We start from the raw sequence: 23,256 nt of genomic DNA, 5'->3' as shown, positions 1-23,256 counted from the left end.
CAAGAGAGCCTTAATGCAGGCTGTCAGACTAAAATGGATGTTATGAGAAGAGAGGAATCAGCACATTTGTGATTCACCAGGAAATCACAGACGATCACAGAAGATTTATGTCGTCCATGAACAGCTTGATAAACCACAAAATGTGAAGATTGCAATTATTTAGCTGCTGACTATGCTGCAGTGCACCTTTTGTTACCCTTGAAATTCTTTACTTGAGGTAGCGTGTGAAATAGTCATGTGAAGACATGAGTGTATGTAAGCTACCATTCGTCAGAAAAGGGGAAAATTAGTCATATACTTAGCAGTCATTTCCCCTTTTTTTGGGAAATCCAAACACATATTTTCTCTCTGTCTGTGCCTCTGTTTCTCTTATCCTCACTCTACGGAAGGAAAGAAAGTTGGGTCTAAAACGTTATTCGGTTTTGACACAAATCTGATTGGGCAATGAGAGACAAATTTCCGCTGTGTGTTGAGCTCAACCCTATATAAGGTCCTCACCAGGAATTTTCAGTCTGATAGCTTCTTTTTGTGAGATGCTTATGGCTGAAAGACTACAGAAACACAGGTAAGTGAATCTGACTGAAATTTGGGAATGAAAACCTTCCCTAAACCCTCAAATGTCTTATGGAGATTGTTAGTTACTAAACCAAAGGGACCAGAAAGCTCTGAACAGAAAAACCAAGTATTTTAGTCAGGCAAAGGATCTGAAGAGAGAGAAACTCACCTGCCACAGGGTATTGATGTGAACCCTTAATGCCTCTAGCACCTGGTTCAGTTGTAGCTGAGAGAGGCTAGAGCTCCATACCAATTCCCTGGAAACCCAGGCAGACCTAAGAGTAGGGGAGATGACCCATGGTTATGAAAGGCTATTATTGAGCAAGAGGTTGGTTTTGTGGTGTTGTACAGTAATCTGGAAATCGTTTATTGTAGTCAAACTGTCAGATGTCAGGTAAGTATAGCTACTAGAACAGGAAGAAATTTGGATTAAAACCATGATGGAAATATGAGCATGATGGGATACAAAAAGATGCCCAAAGGTGTATACCTATGAATATGGCTTTGTTATACTGGTAGAAATATTTATTTTTGGTTTTGATTTGAAATAGTTGTACAGTCATTTAATATTCATCATAGTTTTAAGATAATGTTAAATGCATGCAATTTCCATTTCTGTACATAAAATGGAAATGTATCATGTGGATATGTGTACTGTATTTCTCATAAATTCCTTATACAGAGCATAAACTAGTGCCTCTATCCAGCATGTTTTATATATTTTTGCCCATGGCACACCAAGGGTAAAGCATAATCAATCAACTGATTAGCAGGAGCTGAGGCAGAAGAATTCAGTGATGTACACAGACACTGCCATGGCCATGTCAGGTCCGTACAGATGACACTTGATGAATGACTGGCAGAGGAGAATTTTGTTGTCCCTTAGCAGCCACCCTGTCTGATTTTCAGGACAGGTTGTTCAGGGTTCTCCTTATCTTTTTTTTAGAACAGATGGTAATAGTGTCCATGCTGAAAACTCGTGCGCCACCATCAAGATGAGTATACATGCCATAGGAGTCCATGTTTTTTGTCCCAGCAGAAACATTTGTTGGAGACAAGAAAGCTTGGCTCTGCTTGTAGCAGGAAGTTTTCCTGCAGCCTGATTCACACTAGCTGGCCTACTTTGTTCCTGTGTTCACCCAAGCTACTACACTACAGCTCACTCGATGCAGCTGACCTGTGCCTCAGTCACATCTTACTGCAAAATAAGCAGAGCTAAATATTTCCACCCGTAGTTGTTGCTCTGAAAAGCTGTGGGGACAGCAGTAACTTGTGGTATGCTGTCTTCATCTTTTGGAGTGAAAGGGAAGGGCCAAAAGTGATATGTGTGTGCCAAGCCAGATGTTCTGGTTCCACAGTTCAGCTCCCATAAACTAGGGATAGAGGCACCTTTCTGCTCTCTGAGAATGGACCAAACCTCCCCAGGTCTGGAGTGAGAAAAATAGCAGTTAATTCTTTAGATAATGTTGAGTATTTTGATTATATAATCTGTCTTGTAATAAACTTCCTTGTAGATTTCAAAACACTTTCCTTCCACCTTCGTCTTCTGATTTCCTGTGGAAAAAAATGCATGGGCTCTTCTTTGTCCTGGTGACATGCACAGTAGGTGCCACTGCTTTCAGACTCCAGCAAGTAAAAAACACAGGTAAGTGCAGATTTTTTTTTCCTTTTGTTTCCCTCATCATTATTTTAAATGTTCATCTCTGACAGTAATGTAAAAATATCTCTGATTTGTATAGAAAACTGCCCAGATCACACCGTGTATTTCAAACACTACTATGAACTGCATGGAGAACCTGTGGTTCTGAAATGCCCTTCCCCCAGTTACAAACATTTGGATTTCTCTGCCTTGACCCCTAATATCACATGGTATAAAAATGGTTCAAACACCATGATATCAGGAAGAGATGAAGATTCAAGAATCTGGGCTAAAGGAAATGCACTCTGGTTTTTACCAGTGATGCTAGAAGACTCAGGAGTATATATCTGCACAAGAAGGTAGGTTTTTAAAAGAAAATCTAGTTCACTAACAAATGACTATGTCTAAATGCATTATCTTGATTGTAAACCCCAGTTATATTCAGAACATTTCTGGATAAGATAATTTCCTTGCTGACCTTATTAGAGAGAAAAAATGTGGGAAGTCAGGACAGAGTGCATTGTGTGTCTCCTATAGCTACCAGTACTGAAATCTGGATAAATGGTGACACAGCGTTGCCACTTTGGCAACAATCTCATAGGACAATAGTGTATAGAGTTTTTTCTAGTTACCTCTGAGCCAGACAGTGCTATGACAAGTGGGACATGCTGAAGGCAGCGCGTTTGCTGAGCACAAATACACTCGTTGCACCACAGATTGCCTTATGAAGCATGTATAAGGCATTGTAGCTCTGCAGTGGCTTTCCTCTTCCCACCTCCATATCCCTGGTCTTCACTTTTCTTCTGAGTCACGTTTTAAACCAGAATTTGATTGACTTGGTATTGTTGGAAGAATTTTCATGAGACCAGTGTGTATTTACTAGCTAGTACCAGATTTGTGGTGTTGTAGTGAGTTGAGACTTTAGCCATGGCTCTCTTCAGCCCTATTGGCAATTTTTTTTCTGAGTGTTTTCAATCTGACAGAGCACTGTGCCATGTCAAAAGAGGTGCCAGGTTCTGGATTTGTTGAGGACAAATCCAGAACCTGGAAGGCAAAAAACCCCATCACCCTTAGAGCCTGAAATTCTGAAGAAGTTCCAGTTTCCTGTCCCCTGCCATCTCCTGCTGCCAGCCAACCTCTCAGTATACCTCTGGCACTTGGCTCTGGGGCTTATACTGGAGAACATATCTCTACATCCTTGGAGCTGCTTGTGGACAGCATGGTCTCCTTGCTTGCACAGCACACCTTGGGATGTGTGTCAGCAGTACAAGAGATGGACAAGCTGAGAAATCATGCTCGGTGTGTCAGGTTGGCTTTTCCCCGTGTCTCAGCAGCAATTTCAGTTGTGGAGCAGAAGAGAAGGTGCTGGTAGTGATGCCCAAACAGCAAAAGGTTGCAAATACTGTTCTAGGGCAGAGTAGTTGCCTGAGATGTTCAAGAGTGCTTTTAAATCCCCTTTTTGAACTATTCTGCCTTACTTTGTCAATATATAACACTATGGCAGTGTTACTGAGAGATCTAGTAAAATGCTGTGAAATTTGTTTGAAAGTACAAGCAAGTTACATTTCCTTTACAAATTATCCTGCAGGGAAGCCAGCAGATCTTTTAATCAACTCTGTAAAAGGAAGGTAGCCGCAAACTATCACAGATCTCTGCTTCTGTGTTCTGTGTAGCAAATATTCCGGATTTGTGCATCTGGCTTGTACGTGACAGATGGCCACAGTGCCCTAGCAATAGTGTCAGTCTGTCTGCTTGCAGCCCACAGCTGCTCTCCTGGAGGTGGCAGCCTGGCCCTCCTGGCTTCACTGGCTCCTTCAAGGATCATGCACTGCCCTGAACAGAGAGAAGCATCTCTGAAGGAGGGTTCCAGAGGTTATAAAGGATGGAATTTAAGCATCTATCTCTCCCAGTGTGGTCTCCTTGGGACTGGAAGTCACTTGAGGCCAGAAAGAAAAGTTGAATATTGTGAACCTTTCAAAGCCAGAATGCCTTATTTGCTACAGAAAATTATATGTACTCACAGAAACGTCTATGGTTGTACAATAGTAACTGCAGATATATTGTAATGCATGTTTTAAGCTTTTTATTTAATCATTAGGGTTTTCACAGTCAAAACCTCTTCCAAGGACATGGGGAAGGGTTCATGACACACCTGCTACTGTTCAGGTTAACGTGTTTCCCCTCCTGACACAGTTAAAATCGTGCTGCAGCCTAAAGGTGCACAGGAAACTTGTACTCAAAAGAAAAGAAAAGACTGAAGGTCTGAGGCAGATACGTGTCAGCAACAAGTTTCGATTGTGCCAAAAGAACAGTACCAGTGATTTTCCAGCATCCCGTCTGGTGTGATCTCAGTCTTGGCCTCTGTTAAGGAGGGAAATGAAGCCAGTAGGAAACCAAGGGTGTCAATTGAGTTCCTCTCATCCCTCTTGGGGGTTCTCCCTGCTCTGTCACCAGGAACTCCTCCTACTGTGCCGAGGTCTCCATCCACCTCACAGTTGTGGAGAAAACATCTGCTCGGGAGATTGCCTATCACCAGGTCCTCTTCACTTTCACCTCTGGAAAGATTGTCTGTCCTGACCTGTGGGATTTTACACCAAATAGGACAAGCCTGGAGCTCAAGTGGTACAAGGTAGAACATTTACTTCCTCTTTGTGCATAGCCTCACCCCAACTTGGCATATAAATATCCACTTTACCTTTCTCCTGAACATCATGTTGCTTAAGTCACTAGCATAGTGTAATATACTGGGAATTTTGGGGCAGAAGTATACATTTTAAGAAAAGTTCTCTGGGGAACATTCAGCACAGGATGAAGTGTTTCACATGTTTTATGCTATCACAGGCAGTGCAACTGTTTATAAGGATCGATTATTTACCCAACTACAGGGTTTGCCACCTGATATCAGGCCCTTCTCTTTGACACTGTGCTTCTTTTCATGGCCCCTCTAGTGAATCCCATAAAGTAAGACCTCCCAGGGATACTGCTTCCATGTTCCGGTGGGGTAGCTTTTGTTAATCAAGTGGAATACACTATTTGGAAATACTGGATGAATTACATAATGCTTGGAGTGTTCTCTTGCCCAACTGCCCAGTTTGCTGCTTTTCAAGTAGACAAGCCTGGTTTTGCCTCTAAGACCAAATACAACATCCTTGGCTGTTAAATTTCACACTGGAGGGCAGGGGATTCTTCTTCCATTTCCATAATACCTTGGTTTAGCTGTTATTTACACTCCCACTATGATCACACACTCTGCCTTGTGCAGTTGTAGCCTTACCAGAGGATGCAGTATACAGGCTGGCTTGCAGTGCCTAGGTTATGAGCTGTACCATACCAGCAAAATGTTGCTGCTCAGGACTCCCTTCAGAACATAGTGGGAACATAACCCACTTTATCTAAGCGAAAGGCTGCCCCCCTCAATATGGTTCTTGTTACAAATGTAAGAAAGACCTACCCTGCCTTCATGAGAGAGGAACATAATTTCTCCTAGCAGGTCTCCAGACCGTGTGTGAACAGAGCCTTAGCGGTACAGAGCAGGAATTTCTAATAGTCTATAGGGTAAGTAATAGTTACGTGAAGTCCTGCATGACTACAAGTATTTGTCTTCAAAGAATGCCTTAGAATATTATTCTTCTGTGGTCATGTATGGAAAGTATGGATACATACACATGGATATGTATGGATAACATTGTGAAAACCTCCATGAGTACTAAAATCTTGTGTGATTGCTCTTAAGATGACTCAAGGAAGAGCCTATTATATGCTTTCCATCTTAAAATGCGCACTATGGAAGAGCTATGCACACACATTATAGATAGATTGAAATAGCAATTCTTCACACTTCACACATATAGTGCCACAAGGCATTTTAGAGATGGATACACATTAAAAGAACTTGTGCTTTGGTGGGAAAGCAGAACTGCTCAGATTTCCCAGTGATAAGTGAACTTCTAATAACAGAGAGACAGAGATAATTTGTCTGAAAGTTACACAGGCTGTAGCTATCTGAGTCATAACACCAGTTTCTGTCCTTTCTCCAGGATGCTCAGCCTTTGGAAGAGGACAATGAAAGATTCATCATTCTGAAAGGTTCAGCATCTCTGATCATGACATCTGTGCTACCAACAGATGCGGGGTATTACACCTGCAAGATGTCATTTCCATTTGAAGGTGTGGCGTATGAAATCACCAGGACAATTCAACTGGAGACTGTTGGTAAGTATAGTATCAGATGATCAGAAGGATGGAGCACCTCTCCTACAAGGAAAGGCTGAGAGAATTGGGTTTATTCAGCCTGGAAAAGAGAAGGCTTTGGTGTGACTGAATTGTGGCCTACCAGTACCTGAAGGGGACTTAGAAATGGAGAGGGCTTCTTACAAGAGTATGAAGTGACAGGACAAGGGAAAATGCCTCCAAATGGAAAGAGGGCAGGATGAAATTAGCTATTAGGAGGAAGTTTTTACTGTGAGGGTAGTGAGGCACTGGCACAGGTCGCCCAGAGAAGTCGTGGATGCCCCTACCCCCCTCCTTGGAAGTGTTCAAGGCCAGGTTGGATGGGGATTTGAGCAACCTGGTCTAGTGGAAAGTGTCCATGACCATGGCAGGAGGGATGGAATTAGTGGTCCTAGGAACCTTTTAGGAAAGGTTTTAGGGACATTTAAGGTTCCTTCCAACTAAACGATTCTGTGGCTCTATGATTCAATGACGGACATATTAAAACATTACAGCACATAAGAAAACCTCTTCTTTGCTAATGAAACTCCTGAGATGAGCTCATGCTCGGCCTTTCAGCCGTGCCAAGGGAGTGCTTGTCCTGGCCCTGAAGGGGCTCCCACAGCACCCCTGGTGGGGCGGGGGTCTCTCCTGCAAGTACCCGTGTTTGTTAAACGGAATAATTGATGTCCTGGAGGCAGGAGGCGGCGTGTCACTGCCCAGGCCTTCTGGGGAGCTCGCAACCAACCATTCGGCGGCGGCCCAGGGCGGGGACAGGCCGCAGTGCCTCAGAGCCGGGGCCGGGGCGCTGCTGCGCGGAGCGGCCGGCAGGGGGAGCCCGTGCCCTGCCCGAGGCTCGGGCCGGCGGGAGCCCGCCCGTCCCCGCAGCCGCGGGGCCCGGCTGGGAGCGGCTACGTCGCTGCTTGCCGGCGGCTTTGGCAGTCAAACCCTTTCCTGGCAGACGACGGGTGTTGGCTGAAGTGGCGTGTTTCTGGTTCTGCGGCCATGCCCGCATTTTCTCTTGTCTTAGCACTGACTCTGTTCTCTTTTTCTGCCAAGAACAAGAGAAGAGAATTACCCCGATAATTGTGTATCCAGCCCAAAAGACAACGTCAGCTGCTCTTGGTAAGGCCCAACATCATATCTGGAAACGTTTAGTCAGAGAAAAACTAGAGCAGGTCCTCTTATGGTGTAACTTGTTGGCATAAATTGGTGTTGGTTTTTGATCTCAGTTATATTAGTTGAGGGTTGGTTCTGGACTATTCTTTGCTTTTTAACGTCTACAACCAGATGCTGTCTTCTGGGTATATAGATATACTTCCATATAATATAGACACACATCAGTCTGGAATCTCCTTATCCCTGAGTTACAGTAATTATAGCGATTAAAAAATTCAGAAATTCTGCAAAATCACTTTATCCCTGGAGGGCCAACCTTCAGCTGAATGTCCTCACCCACAGCATCTGCGAGTGAAGCTGTGCTGCTGGTTAATGCACAGCATTAAATTAAAAACAAGCTGCTCCAGAGGGGTAAATCACACAGTGCCCTTGGGGCTGCACTGTGTCAGAAAGGGCAAGGCTGCAGGGACACAGCCTTGCCTCTGGGGAATGTGTTTAATGCAAGAGTTGGTAAGTGTTGCAATAGGGAAATTATTTGGTTAGCAGCAGGAAGGACTGCCACACTGAAGGGTCTTGCTGCCAAGGAGTAGGGGATCAAAAGCAATCTGGAGATTAACTTCAGTTTTGAAAGTAGTGGTTCTTGACGTGTGTGGGATCTCCCACTGGAGTTGTTGGTTTTCACCAAAAGAAAGAGTAGTTCTTCATACGTGTCTAAATTGTTTTTAAATCTTTTTTTTTTTTTTTTTTTTTTTTTTTTTTTGACAGGCTCCAAGATGACTCTCCCGTGCAAAGTGTTTGTTGGGCTGAGCAGCCATTTCCAAACTGATGTGGAATGGCTGGCAAATGACACCAGCGTTGATGTGGTTTATAAACAAAGCAGAGTTACAGAGGGGGAACGACAGTAAGTCTGGCTGAAAGTGCTTATATTCTAACCTGCAGTGCTACAGGGGCTCTCAGTGCACTTGAATGCCAGGTAATGAAATGGAAAATTGACAGATCTGAAGGTGAGAGCTAAGGAAAAAAGGGCAGGCAAGCAAAAAACCCCCAAGCCCAACCCAGTCAGTGAAATAAATGCTTTATCTCTGTTTTTTTGTAACATGGTGTTTTGCAAATGAGCCAACTTTGAGACAAACTTTAAGCACATTTTCATGAGCAACTGAGCTGTTGTAAGGGCGGACTGCAGTGGAAAGCAAGGAGACTTGATCCTTCCCAGTGCTTCTCTTACCTCTCTCCAGCAAAATGGCAATGTTCTCTCCCTGACATTCATGAGGTTCTCAGAATACACTAAGACAACAGAAAATTATCTGGTGGTTTGATGGTTTTTGTTTTGATTTCTAAATAACACTGTTTCCCCCCCTAAGCTTGGTCTTTTCCACATTAGTGAGTTAAACTGACTCACTGACACCCGCTGAGTGCTAGAACAGATGCTAGGGTAGCACTGAAGGGAATGCTGGTGGGAGGGAGAAACAGGATGTTCCACATCCTCTTGCCCTGATTCATTGTGTCTCCCAGTCTCAAAGTGCCTTCTTTCAGCTGCCTCATAGCTACATACCTCAAGGCTTTTCCCACCAGGAAAGGGAAGGATACCTGCTTTCTGTACCTGTGGTGTCTTACCTGAGTAACTCACTACATCCAGGCACACCTCTAGTGTTTTTGTAAATATGAGCTAAACTTTCTGACTGAAATATCTTAATTGAGGACCAAGTCAGCTTGTTTTGTTTCTTGTTTCGTGAAGATCAGTGTCCAAAACAGATCATTACGCTTGCCTGGTGGCTCTGCCTGTACTGGTGGACAGAGCCCAGAAGGGTCCTTGGCTCTGGAATGCCATTGCCTCTGCTGTTACTTGCTAAACTGATCACACACCCGCTAGCACCTTCCCAAAGGATTTCTGGCTATTGATTAGGGTTTAGCATGGGCTAGGGGCCATTTCCAACAGTTTGGACATGTGGCATCCATATTTTGAGGGACAAGAATGTTTAACTGTTAGGGATGTGAGATGGTTTTGGCAGTTTGTGGCCACCAGTGCCAGATAACAGCCTAGGCATGCTGCAGCCAGAGGAACTCAGCTGTATGCCCAAGCCTTTAGGTGTTTTCCCATTCCCCACAGCACGACTGGGGAAATTAATTTATAATCTTGTTTATACGGATAAGTGAAAATGCATTGAACCTGTGGCCAGGAACCAATAAAATGTGCTGCAGCTATAGTCTCTGCAGGCTTTAGAATAGAGCAGCATTTTTTACTTGGACTTTAAAAGTTGTTTTTGTTATGCTTACCACTATCATTACTGCTGTTATAAGTTATCATGCAACTGCGCAAGGACAGTGACAGATGAGGTTCCTGCAGGACCCACAGTGTGTGAGAGACCCCAGTTCTGCTGGAAGCTCTCATTATGGCAGCATGACAAAACAGCTCAAATGCCACTGGGAAAAGAAATTCCCTGCAGAAATCTCTGGCAAAGAGCTCCTGGGAGGAGTGCCCAGGGAAATCCATTGCTGCCATGCAATGCAGGCTCATGATGGACAGCTGCTCTGGTAATGGCTAAAAGGTATCAAGGGACAATGTTTGACTCCAGCTTAAAAAACACATTCAAATAGTGGGATTCCTAAAATAATCATGTTGAAATTAGCTGGAAATTTCTTGGACAGTTTCTTGTATTGAGGTATTGGCTTTGAGCACGTGATAGACAGGAATGGTGGTTCAGCTTTCTCAGAGAACATTTGCAGGGTTATGTTCTCCATATGTCCTCTGCTGATTGTAAGAATTAACCTTAGGTGGTCAGAGAGAAGGAATTAGGTCCTTGCACAATGCTAATGTATCAAAGATACACAGAATTCCACTTGCCTTTTTCCCCTCCCTTTTTTTATTTTTGCAAGACAAATCCAGGTATTTTTTTCCCTCTAGATTTCAAAAGCTGCAAGATAGGTACTGCCCACTGGGACTCAAGTAGCACAACTGGGCTGAAGACAACAGGCATCCTTGAATGCTGAGGGGCTGGTTCAGAAATGAAGCAATATCCAATGCATTTTCTTGCAATGTGCTGTTAGAATGAACACATCAAATAGAGAAAAAACATCTTATTAAAATAATTAACATTAAATCTTTCTTATTCTTCCAGAGAAATTGTAGAAAATGGTGAAAACTTCATTGAAGTACCACTGATTTTTGATTCTGTTGAAGAAGTGGACTTTTACACAGACTTTACCTGTCTGGCCCAGAACGGATATGGATACCAAGAGCTGCCAACAAGGGTCAAGCAGGAAGGTAATTATTTTTACTGCTTATTTTTGATAATTGTTATTATTATTCTAACGCTAAATTAGCATCTGATCTGTTTGTACTCTAAGAGCTAGCGTTGGGATAAGTTACTGCCTGGGGAAAATCTGATTGCGTCCTTCACCTGTAGTCTTTGATAGAGCCTGTTCACAAAATGCACCTTCTGTAGGTCATTTACTGACATTTTATGCAGGGATAAGGATCCGTCTGTGCTGATATATCTGTTTGTTGGATAAGACTCCAATTTAGATACACTTTGTGAAATAAGTGTTCCAGTGAGACTGCTGGCAAACTCTCTTTGCAGCACGGCCAAATCTCCTCCAGTTCCTCAACAAGTAGGGAAAAAAAAAAAGACAATAACAGAATAAATGATTAGAGTGTTACTTTTCCTTATGCACAGACTGCTGCCAAAATAACAAGAAGTGTAAATTATGATGGGTGTTGCTACTTTGGCTCCTAGTGATGGGAAGAGAAGACCTAAACTCAGCACAATTAATGTTGCAGTGTGATAAACCATTGGCCAAGAGCCAGCTGTATAAACAATGTGAAGCAATGCTAATTGTTTCTTTGCATGACGTTGGTGAATCACCAAAGCTTGCTCACACGTCTTAGAAAGGCACATGAACACTTTCAGACTTCATTATCAGTTATGACTCACTCCAGCAGTCTATGATGAGGGATTTGTACTCATTTTACTGGATCATGTGCTGCCCTTGTCTTGCATGAGCTACACCAGAATAACTACAGAGGAGGCAATGTACATTGGAACAATCCAGAATGGTCTGGACAGACACTGGTGTTGGAAATTAGCTGATTTGAGAAGAAGTTCTGAGTCTTGGGTTGATTGTTACTAATTTATAAGCTGCTCTGTAGGAAAAAAAATATTCAGCTTGAGGATGGACTAATTGTTAAGTATTCATGCTCCACAAGGTGCTTGAATTTCCTGCTTGGAATGTCTCTGCTTTAAACAAACTAAGATAGAAAGCACACAGCTGCTCCTGATCAGGGGTTCAGAAAATTGGGTGTATGCAATGATTGAACTTTAAATTCTCACTCTCTGTTGTTTTCCAGTCCTTCCTCCTATCTTCATGAACACATTTCCCAGAGTGCTCAGTCAATAGATCTCTTCCTTTCAAAGGTGATAAGCCCTGCTGGAAGGTTAACTTGCAGACATCCTTTTTATTGTCATTTCTCCTCTTCAAACTTGAGCTTAGAGAGCTGTGTTCCTGGGAGTTCATTGGTTTTTTCTGGTTTTCTAATATTTAATTTGTTTACTTTTCCAGCTGTTGGTCTGTCCTGGTACATTGCAATGATTCCTGTTGTGCTGGCCTGTTTGATCGTGGGAGGGATATGCATGCACAAATGCTGGAAGAGTAGAGCTGATAAAGGATATACAATACCAAAGGCTTAAAGTCCAACTGCCAACAGAACAAAAACTCACCCTGGCCATCTTTCACATCAGACACAGCAAGCATTTCAGACCTGATATACTACATTCCCAACAGACCAATAACAACAGCTCTTTCCCACTTTTCCCAGTCTTCTATGATCTGATGAAGTTAAGAATATAAGTTTGCATTTTTAAGCTGCTTAGATGCAGGAAATCTGGTTCTATTATTTTGTAACTAGGGTGCAATCTGTAGAATTTTGGAACACAAAATCATGCTCTGGATATGGGAAGGGTATGGAAAGGGAGGTGCTCTCACCTTTTGTAATTCCAACACTTGTACTGTTTTTTTCTAAAAAAGGAAAAGAAACCCCTAAAATCTAAAAAGGGAAGCTAAGGAAGCTTGCTACAGAAGGACCATTTGACACTAGAGGGAAAAAGCAATTTTTCTATGCAACCAGACTAAATTTATTTTACTTGAGTCTAAAAAGAGCCATTTGTTTTCCTTTTTCAGAGCCAAATGCAGTTGTCATGGCAACTGTATATCTATGAACTTCTCCACAGAAAAACTAAATTTGTTCACCATTTGGATTACACTTTGCTTAAATAGACTGTCTCAGAATATCCCTCCCCCAGAGATAACTCCATCTGTATAAAAGAAAACTGTACACAGAAGAATTCAGTTCTGTTTTATCTACCAATATGTTGTAGCTAGAGATTTATAAGCAGCTGTAATGTGTTGTGATCTTTGCCAAGGAAAGAATTGGAGGATGTTTAAGTGTTTTGAGAGTGATTTCACTAATAAAAGTTTTATTCCTGTAAGTGACTGGACAGATTGCCAGTAATAATGAACAGTCTCACACTTTTGTTCCTCCAGCCCTTTTGTGACCAGTCTGGTATAGATTCAGATTGTGTCCCTTAAATTGCAGTATGCAAATTGGTTACACAGGATGCAAAACACTGCCTGTTAGGTTAACCTAGCTGGATTCTAGTCTTGATATAAATCATAAGCAATAAATAATCAGTGACCATGTTGTACTTTGGGGGTCAGAATGAGTAAAATTATTTGGTTACTTCCTCTCTTCCTCTTCAAAGAGATACCACTCATGACAGCTGAGAAATCATTACATGATATATAATGTGTATTATCTTCATCTGTATAGGAGGGAAGAGAACCTGCGTTAAGGCCTAGATTAGTACAGATCCACAACTGTACCAACACCTCTACCTCTACCAATACCAAAATAATACCAACACCTCTCACAGGCACCAAAGATAAAGCTTTTTGTTCACACAAATCATCCCAGATGATTTTCAAACTCTAGGAAAAAAAATCAGGAAAAACTTTGGCTCCAAAAGACCAAATTGTAACACACTAGAGAAGAGAATGGCTCACATCCATCTGGGAGAGACCATGACCTTATTCCTTTCCACCACCACTTTTAGTTGGCTCTGAGTTTGGTCCAATAAATATTTGGAAGGATTTTGAAGAGTAGGATGTGGCTTGAGTTAAGAAATCTTCACTCTGTTAGCAAGAACATTCATATGTAATGAGATTCAAACCAAACCTCCCTTTAAATACTCTAAACGCTTGTTGTGAAGATACAGGCACAGAGATTAGAGTTCTGACGCAGTTTAGGTCAAGGGCATCCAGAGAACACCACAGGACTCACTGTTTCCAAGTGTAGAATATTAAAGATGATAAGGACTACAAGTATTTGTGGGCAGATGGGAAAAAGGTAGATGCAAGTGTGAAGACTTAGTCCACTTGGATATCTGTTCTTTGAAGGGAGAATGAAGCTATTCATTAACTGACCAATATTGGAGGGAACATTGAAAATGTTTTAGGAGCATCAGGAATGCTCATTATTTTCAAGCAATTGCTAGTCTATGCTTAGAGAACAAATTAGGTTTGTCAATAAGTGTAATGTTTAAACATGTGATTTGCTCTTCCTTTCCATCTGTATCCTCCAAGAGTAGTGTGATCACACACCTGGCTGTAGGTGCAGGGTTGGATTTCACTAAGTACTGGAAAAAAAACCCCAGAACTTTTGGTATACAGAGTACTGATGCCATAAGAAAGTTAAATACCTCAGATCCTTCTTCAAAACCAGAGGAGGAGAAAAAATATGAATATAAGATAAAAAATAGGTATTCAGAGAATTGCTGTTACATACTCAGTGGCATCTTGGATACGAAAAGAAAGTAATGAAACAGAGGCTTATCTTTTATGAAATTGTATTTGCTTCTCTGACTACTAGTACAATATTTTGAAGGCTTTCCTCATAAGCAGATGTCTTTAGGTGAACTACACAGTGTAAATATTTTTCAGATAGATTTAGACAAGATACCTACATAATGTAAATGCTTTACCCTGATTTGCATCATTATACACAAGGGCAACATGGTTTATCTAGGTTTTGAAAATGTTATGTGGAAAAATGGAAAACAAATAAACCAAAATGCTGGTGTGTGAGTGGAGTGGGAAGAGAGATGTGAGACATGAGATGTCTCTTTGAGGATGACAGCTCTTTCCCAAACCTGAAAAGAAGTACAGTATCAGGGAACATCAAGGATTTAGGGCTCTGCACAATGTTTCTCTTCGGAAAAATGATGGATGTAATGAGAACAAGGGTACCTCGTTCCTGGGACTGTGTGGTTTATAGCATTTTCCAGAGAGCTAGTCCACCTGCAACAACTTCAGAGGCACACCTACACCTCAGAGAGGAAAAGATTGGTGTACCATGGGCTTGGCATGAATTAGCATCCAGGACAGAGGATTTTTGTGCAAAAGTTGTTTTCAGCAAACACAAATTGAGTTAACAACTATTTTCTAGTTTTCAGTGTATGTGATCTTGATGTCATTTATCCATCTAAATAGGCAACATAACTAATGTTTGACCAGAGTAGCACTCATACTGAACCTAAATATAATGTGAAGAGCACCAAAAAATTTCATCTGCTGGTTCCCAAACAAAACTTAAATAAATGTGGGAGCAAGTGAAAGCAAGGGCTGACCTGCATATAGAGTTGATCTTCACTGATCAAGACAAGAAAGTTACATTTTCAATTCTAGTAGCTAGGGAGGGAAGGCATGCATGCAGGAGGACGAGGACCTCCTTGTTGAAATATCATTACCAGGAATAGTGTTTTAGGTATGAACAGCTAATTAAAGTGTTTATGATTATTCTGCCTCAAGTCTATAAACCAACAGGTCCAGCAGGGCAAAAAAAAAGTAAAAAAAAAGTAAAAAAAAGTTCTTATGTTTTGGAGCTGAGAACTCCCTCTCCATAGCCTTGCATCTGCTACGGATAGCCTAGGGTGGGGTACCTGTCATCCAGCCTTCGCAAAGCCTAAAGGAATAGAGGTAATCCAAGACAGCCATTGATGTTTCCTCTCCACTCAGTGGAGAAAATTCTCTCTGGTGCCTAAAATAAATGGGATGAGTTGCATCTCAGAGGTGTCTGTCTTTTTCCACCAGTTTAAGACAAAGTAAGATGAGTCCATTCTTCATGGATTCACGAATAAAGGAATGACTGGTTGTGGATCACTGGATTTTGGGTTATCAGAGAGGTTACAAAAAGAATCAGTCTAAAGCCCAGAGACACCTTTCATATAGTCAAAGCTGCTGGGCATTCTTGGGAAATGACTTTAATGTTGGCAGCTCTGTGCAGAGCAAGCACAGGCTTGCACTAAATTAAAATACTGTAAGAGCTTGGGAAGCAGGCCCAAAGGTATATGTTGTGGAATCCAACATAAGAAGGAGGCTGAAAATATCTAGCTGGTGCCTTGGAAAAACATTTGTGGCTCACAGATTGTGTGGTCATAAAGTTCCACAGCTATTACAGGAAGAAAAGAAAGAGCTGTCCTGTGTGCATGGATGAAGTACAAAGAGCCCTGCTGGGACCAGGAGGAAGTCTGCTGAGTGACTGCAGGTGAGCTGGGGCCTGTCACCCTTTCCACAGCTCTCAGCCAGCTCAGCTCCCATGGCAGACAGTGTCTGCCTGCTCCTTCCTGGCTCTGCTGGGCTGCAGCAGAAGACTGGAAAAACCAGTTATATAGGAAAGGAAAAATCATAAACGAGTTTGCTTCCAGTGGACAAACTCATGTCATTGATAAGTAAACCACTTATACACATATATGTGTATATATATATATTCTGCTTTAGTGTGTTCATTGTGCTGGAAACTACAGTCTCTATCAGTTTATACATTACCTAGCATACACAATGCAAAGAGCTTAATAAAGCAACTGAAATATAACTCCAGACAGTTTTCAAAAAGCACATATTATCTTCCTGAAATTCTTCAGCCAGGCCCTAATAATAGTAATAATAATAATAATAATAATAATAATAATTATTATTATTATTATTATTGTTATTATTATTAGGAAAGATCAGAAAACTCATGTGGAACAAAGCTCACTTGTTAGAACTTGGGAAAATCATCAATTCTGAATCTTTAACTGCAAAGTGTCGTTTGGTTCTTATAGGTGTGTGTCCTTTCTATAAATTTTAAGTTTTTGCCCCAGTCTAAATTGTCCCAGAACCTGACAATGACTTCAGGTGTAAACAGCAAACTGCTTTGTAACATGTTGAAAAGATCAGTATCTTAGTCCTGATAAGAAGTGAAGGTCCTCTCTCACTGTTTTTACTAGTTTGTCATCTTTTGAGTTGTGCCCCAGGAACTTCACTTATATGTACGTAAATTTTATAGAAATGCACATCTTGATTCCTTTGTGGATAATTAGGCATTGCCAGTGTTTGTGTCTCATGAGGCTTTAATGGTGCTATTCATTTAAAACTGCAGAGGCCTTGTTCTGCCTTGGTTATAAAGGTTTCATCTATCCATCTGCTAAGCTCTGGGATAAATGAATCATAATGTTTGCTTGCTTTGGCTCCCAAATGTCCTTCATCATAAGTGCTGAGGGGGCTAGGCTATGACTGGAAGTAGTTGATACTGTTTGTTTACTTGCAAAAAAGACTCTCAAGTGACTTGTGGCTTTCAAGCTGGAGACACTGCTGAACAAAATAATTAAAGGGTGTGATTACATGTACCCTTAGTATGTTACTACCACTATTTTTCTTTGACTGGGCCTTACCATGGCTGATCTTTCAATTGGTTTGAGAACACTCCAGAGGAGAGTGTGGGCAAGACACAGTGGTTTCTTTGGTCTCACCATCGTTACTCTGCTAGCCTGTGAATGCTGGAGACTTGGTCCTCCTTATCATTAAATTGTAGAATTATTTAGGTTGGAAGGGACCTCAAAGATCATCTAGTTCCAATCCTCCTTCCATGGGCAAGGGCACTTTCCATTAGACGATTACTCAAAGCCCCATCCAACCTGGCTTTGAACATTTTCAGGGATGGGGCACCCACAGCTTCTCTGGGCAACCTGTTACAGTGCCTCACAGTGACAAATTTCTTCCTACTACCTAGTCTAACCCTACACTCTTTCTGTTTAAAGTCATTCTCCCTTGTCCTATCACTACATGGTCTTGTAAGCAGTTCCTCTCCAGCTTTCTTACAGGTCCCCTTCTTGTGAGTACACAAGACCTATCAGCTCAGGGAAGAAAGAAGTGCCCTGCCTTTGATCAGAGTTGATAGGTAGTTTTTTGGGTGAATCTAAGCCAGTAAAATGCAGGAAGAAGCATGGTAGAGAAAGAACTGAGATTCATTTATCCAACTAGGAGTGGCAGAACTCTGTGACTGATTGCTTCTTAATAGAAAAGAACATATAAGGTGATGTTGATGATGATTACTGCTGTCTTGTTGATGATGATTATTGCTACCATCATATTGAGTGGTGCCATTTAGGAAATATGGATTGCATAGGAGAACATAAACATGGGTGGAAGAGTGTGGGGGAATGGAGAACTTGTGAGAATATGAGCAATATGAGCTTATCTTCTGCCTGGAAAGGCAATGACAGGCCATTATAACTGCCCATAAGTTCATCCAAAGGGAGAGTAAAAAAGTAAGGGCATGTAATTATTTCCACTAATGAAGGAGACTGGTATAATAAGACTGGAATAAGAAATGCATAACCAAAATTTAGATGCCTCTAGTCACTGCAGCAGTGAGGTCCTGAAAGAGCATCTCAGCAGGAGTAATGGTAGGAAATGAAATTACTTCAAACCTAGAGCTGGGAACAGCTATGAATAGGATTTGATGTGTGTGACAGCAGGGGGTCTTCCTGCAAGGCTGAATCATGTCCTCTGGCTTTGTGTTCTTTACCTCCATTGGAAAAGGCTGGACTGCTGAAGATAAAAAATGCCATCTAAGAGTTTAATTACTATGTTATTATTATTTCCTCGGTTAAATCTGCTTTGCTCATATTTACAGACCTTACTAGCTTGTAAGGGCTGGAAGATCAAAAGAATTAAACACTAAACACAATTGCTGGATATGTCTTTGAGGACACGTCCAAAAGTTCTAGTCTTTTAAAATCTGCCAGGAGATGCCAGTTGCCCTTGGATAATAGCCCTTAATGAGAGTTGGCTTTAATGGTGGAGTGATCCAGTCTCTAAACAAAACCATGATGTAAGAGATAATTTAGCTCTTCATATGACCCAAGTGCCTCTGTTATGCACAGAGGAGGAGAAGGAAGTCTTTAAATGCTACTATGTTGTTTGCCACTCATTCTCTTAAATGTCATTTTCTTTTTGTTTATTTTATTTTACTGTTTAATGGCTGCTTCTGTGGCATTCACTTTTGGCCATGCACTGGGAACCAAGATGGACCCAGCAAGGGTTCCAGGATCTTCCTGGCTCAGGTCAGCAGATCTCACAGACTGCGAGCAAGAGCAGGAGTGATGTCTCTGCTGTGAATGTCAGGTCACTGGAGCTAGGGAGAAAAGAGTGCAGTAATGATACACGGCAGTGGCATCCACCTTACATTCCTGGAAGAGTGCTTTAGAACAGCTGTTGACTGCTGGAGGCTTGTCAGAATTATTGTATAGTTTATGGGATTACATGTCAGAATTTTTGCCTGTTCCTGCACAATGGTTTTTTAATACCTTCATTATAAAAGCAGAATACTGATTTAACCAAATGTAATCCCCTAATCTCTCTTAAATCAGTAACTCAAGTTTTTCATTGTCTACCCAGTATGGGACACAGGGATTGTGCAGAGACAGTCTGAGACTGTATATGCCAGTCATCAACTTTGTCTTTTAGATTTAGTGCTTGTGATATTTAGCATGTGCTTTCATTCTGTTTCTTTTTGATTAAGAAAACTAATCAAATCCTCCTTTTATAATAACTTTTAAAAGTGGACCATGACTTAAATCTTATTATTCTTGAAAACAAATTATAATGATGCAGTACTTTGAGGAGGACTGAGCATGCCACAGCTTATTTGCATAAGCGGAACTTAATTTTCAGAGAATATCCTTGTTCCTAGATTTCTCTAGGTTCAGTTTTGGCATTTCCTTTTTTTTCCATCTCTCTTTAATTTACTATGTTTGTAGCATATATTTGAGCAAAGTAGGTGCAAGAGGGCCAACTGTACAATGAACCTCCTTAGGATGGTGGGGTGAGAGGGAGAGGAAAGAGACGAGTCTTGGTGCAGCTCACCTGTGAGCAGCAGTTCTTCTGCTTCCTCTCTTCCTCAGGGCACCCTGCCTGCCCTCCAGACCCTGTCTCAGTTATACCGGTGGCACATCTCTACCTCTGTGGCACTGTATTCAATTTCAGGCTATTTTCTTTGGCCAGCAAAGTCTCAGGTGATGTCCAGCCAAGTGCTTCAGGCCTGGTTGTTCTTCTTCCTGTGTGAGTGTTTAGGTGCAGCTGCTTCGAATTTAGTTCCTGGCATGTTTTCCTTGGAGCTGGACCATTTGAGATTAGCTCATGAGATGGGAGTCTTTGGCTCCTTGCTATATATCTAACTTAAAACTGGATATATACTTTTTTTTTTTGACACCAACAGATATATGTCAGCAGCCCATGGATGCTTGTGGTCTTATGCTGTCATTCAGCCCTTCCATGTGTGCTGAGTAAAGTTCTAATATATAAGCTCAGAGTTCAAAAAGTATTTGTATATTACAATAAAATAATGTGAGCCAAGGCATTTGTAATGGATTACTTTTAAATGCAGATGTTGATAAAAATGTATTTTCAATCTCCTACATTTCTCATGTCATTAAAACACTGTAAGAGTGATGACTACAGATTCATGTAAGACAGCTAAATTTAGATCATGAAAACAAATGCCAGACTCCTAATGACACACAGTAGGTTGGTAAGTAGTGACTAACACGGCTGCAGCTTTTTTCACTTGATCTGAGCTTGTGCTTTTAGGACAACTAGTTAACGTGTATATTTTGTTTGAAGAAAGGGGCAATTTTGAAGTTAGTACAATTAATTTTTGTTGCATTTGACTTATTTGCTCACCTGTTGACCTCTTGCATTCAAAAGTCATTGACTTTGCCTACATTTTTATTCATGGACATAGCAAAATTAGACTAAACCCAACAGAAGAGCTTCAATATTTTAGCTTGGCATGCCATTAGCCTGAGGGACATATGCATCACTCTGTAGTATTATAGACTTTTGCAACTTATTATGAAATAGCTTAACACATTCTTGAAAATAAAATTACAATGAACTTGAGCTATTTGTTGCTCTCTCACAAGCCCCAGAGAGCATTTCAGAACACCACAAAGGCTTGGGTCTCCTGTACCCAGTGCCTGGAACTTGTGGCTCTCCATAGTTTAAAGGCAGGGTCTCAAATGCTGTTTTTCAAAGCTATGTTTGCTCTATGGGCTCTGTGCTCCTATACCTCACAGTGAATACACACAAAAACAGAATGGAAGGAAAGAACAAGGTGTCCAATAGTTCTCCTAATTTTGATGAAATCTAGATGAAATTTATGTAAATTTTTTGTGGTTTGTGTTTTTTTGTCAACAGGATGACTCTGATTAATACTACTGTAGAAGAAGAAGAAAGAAAAACCCCTTAAGAAAGTTTTCTTAAGGTATTCTAAACTATTGCTTATCTGCAATGTCTTTGAGTTTATCAGGGACATAACAACCATTAATAACTCAGTAACACATGCAGCTAATCTTGTTTAACCAATAAATTAAAAGATTTTTTGCTGCAACATTTGTAATAAATAATTTAAAGATCCAGCTGGTTGTCAAAAGATGGACATCACCCATGTATGGTTTAAGTGACTTCTTATCATTCCACAGGAGCTTTGTGGCAGAGCTAAAAATGAAGTCTTATTCTCAAAGGAAACATTCACATCCTTAAAAAAAATCTTTTGCTTTTACTCCAAACCCTGCTTCATCTCTTACTAACTTCCAGCTTTTACAGTGATTAAGAAAGGAATCCTCCCATGAACAACCTCCTGCATGGTACAGGCCTGATTATTTTCCATGGTTTGGGGCATTCTGTGCTCTCCAAGGTGGAAAAAAAAAGGTATCTTGTATGTCAAAGGGATGGAGGATGTCAGTTAGAGAAATAGTACTGCAGTGTATGACATGTTTGTTGTGAGTGACACAAAAATATTGCCATTCAAAACTACGAATTATGATGTAATTTCTCCTGTTTGCCTCTTAAGTGACTACTTCTTCCACCAATCCTGACCCTTCAACCACTTGCCTTGGTCCACTTCTGACTGCATTGAGTCTCAGCATCCACCCTGATATTCTTTGCATCTCTCCTTCCTGTTTTTGGGCACAGTCTTTTGCAATTTGGCTATGAGAAGATAGAATATGAAATTGTGTCATATGTTCTTACTCAGTAACTCTGTACTGCTTTCCTGGCTCCAGTTGTGAAGGAAAGCTTTTCCACAAACCTCTGCCAGCTGATGACTGCTTAAACTGGAAATTAGCTCCTTGGTTCCCATAGGGAACCATGTCTGGGAACAAACCTACACTTTTTCTGGAAAGACATAAGCCAATGCTGAAGGCCATTGGGCTCTTGAGCTGTTTTTTTTCAGAAACTATTAAGTACTTTGCATCTTAACTTGCATCCTTCCACACAGTGCATACAGCATGTCTCTGCACATACAAAATGGAGAGATTGTGTTCTGCTTTGAAATATGTTTTCTCATGCACCTCTCAAGACAGAGATCATCTGCCCTTCTCCATTCTGAGCAAGGCCAACCACACCTATGGACTGAAACACCATATTTTTCTTTAAATGTGAACATTGTCTCCCTGATCTTGCAGCATGTCTAAATTCTGCACATCCCGCACCTTTGCCTATAGATCCAAGACAATGACAATAACTCCACCTCCTAATTTCTAGCATTTCTAACCCTCCAGGTCTAATTCAATATGGCCTGAAAATTTCCTCAATATCTACAGTTGGGTGCTGATATGTACACAGGAGCACCTGTTACAGAAAGATGTGCTGTTAAATCTGTGCCAATTATCTGCTGACTTCTGCAGAGACACATCTGGCACTGAGGTTAGCCTGAAAATCTGGACTTTGACACAGCCATAGGTCCCCTGGGAAAGGGATAGACCAGATCTAAGGTGTCATTTTAGAGTGAGAAAGCTGAAGTTCTGTCCCAGAAAATTGGTGCAGTGTGCCAGGCTGTTCCTGCCTGAAACAGCCAGGGGAAAGGACAGGATGTGAGTGTCTGCTCCAGTGACTGGCACGTTTGTTGCTTTTGATGAATGGCAATTGTAGGAGACAGGTTCATCCCAGCAAGCAGGGAGTGCAGGTCCCCAGCCCTGCCTGTCTCCATTTCCCCTGGCCCATTTTTGTCTATTTCCTGGAATGCATTGAGGCAGAGAGGCTCTGTCTCTCTGGAAGGGGGAGGATTTGAGAAGGATGAAGAAGGGTTAGCCCTTCTTACATCTCCTTCCGCACTCCTCCACATGAAGAAGTAAACTAGTTGCACCTATCTCTGTCTGCTGGTGTTTTGTGTTTTATGGATTCAGAGACCTATTTATTTATAGCCGTGGCTGTTGATCCACTTGTACAATTCCTTTTGCATTTGAAACTCTTTAGAGAGCACCTTATGCAAATCCGTTGGTCCTTGCTTACCATAAGAACTTCCTTTGCACTGAGACTGATGGTTTTGGCAGTTCTGACTGCAGCTGCTGGCTCTTCCA

The 23,256-nt window shown here is 41.5% G+C and overlaps 1 protein-coding gene across 1 annotated transcript; it reads left to right on the top strand.

Annotated features, from left to right (window-relative positions):
* The first annotated feature begins 521 nt into the window (after nt 1-521).
* Nucleotides 522-13,245, top strand: IL1R2 (interleukin 1 receptor type 2). Its single transcript, XM_041468461.1, has 9 exons — nt 522-565; nt 2,070-2,200; nt 2,295-2,553; nt 4,649-4,823; nt 6,232-6,406; nt 7,463-7,528; nt 8,288-8,423; nt 10,639-10,784; nt 12,080-13,245. Exons 1-9 carry the CDS (start codon nt 534-536, stop codon nt 12,205-12,207), a joined length of 1,248 nt encoding a protein of 415 aa, XP_041324395.1. The 5' UTR covers nt 522-533; the 3' UTR covers nt 12,208-13,245.
* The last annotated feature ends 10,011 nt before the right edge of the window (nt 13,246-23,256 follow it).

This window comes from Pyrgilauda ruficollis, unplaced genomic scaffold, assembly GCF_017590135.1.
Source record: "Pyrgilauda ruficollis isolate IOZ18807 unplaced genomic scaffold, ASM1759013v1 scaffold22, whole genome shotgun sequence".
Lineage (NCBI taxonomy): Eukaryota > Metazoa > Chordata > Aves > Passeriformes > Passeridae > Pyrgilauda > Pyrgilauda ruficollis.
This window is presented reverse-complemented; position numbering and strand designations above follow the sequence as displayed.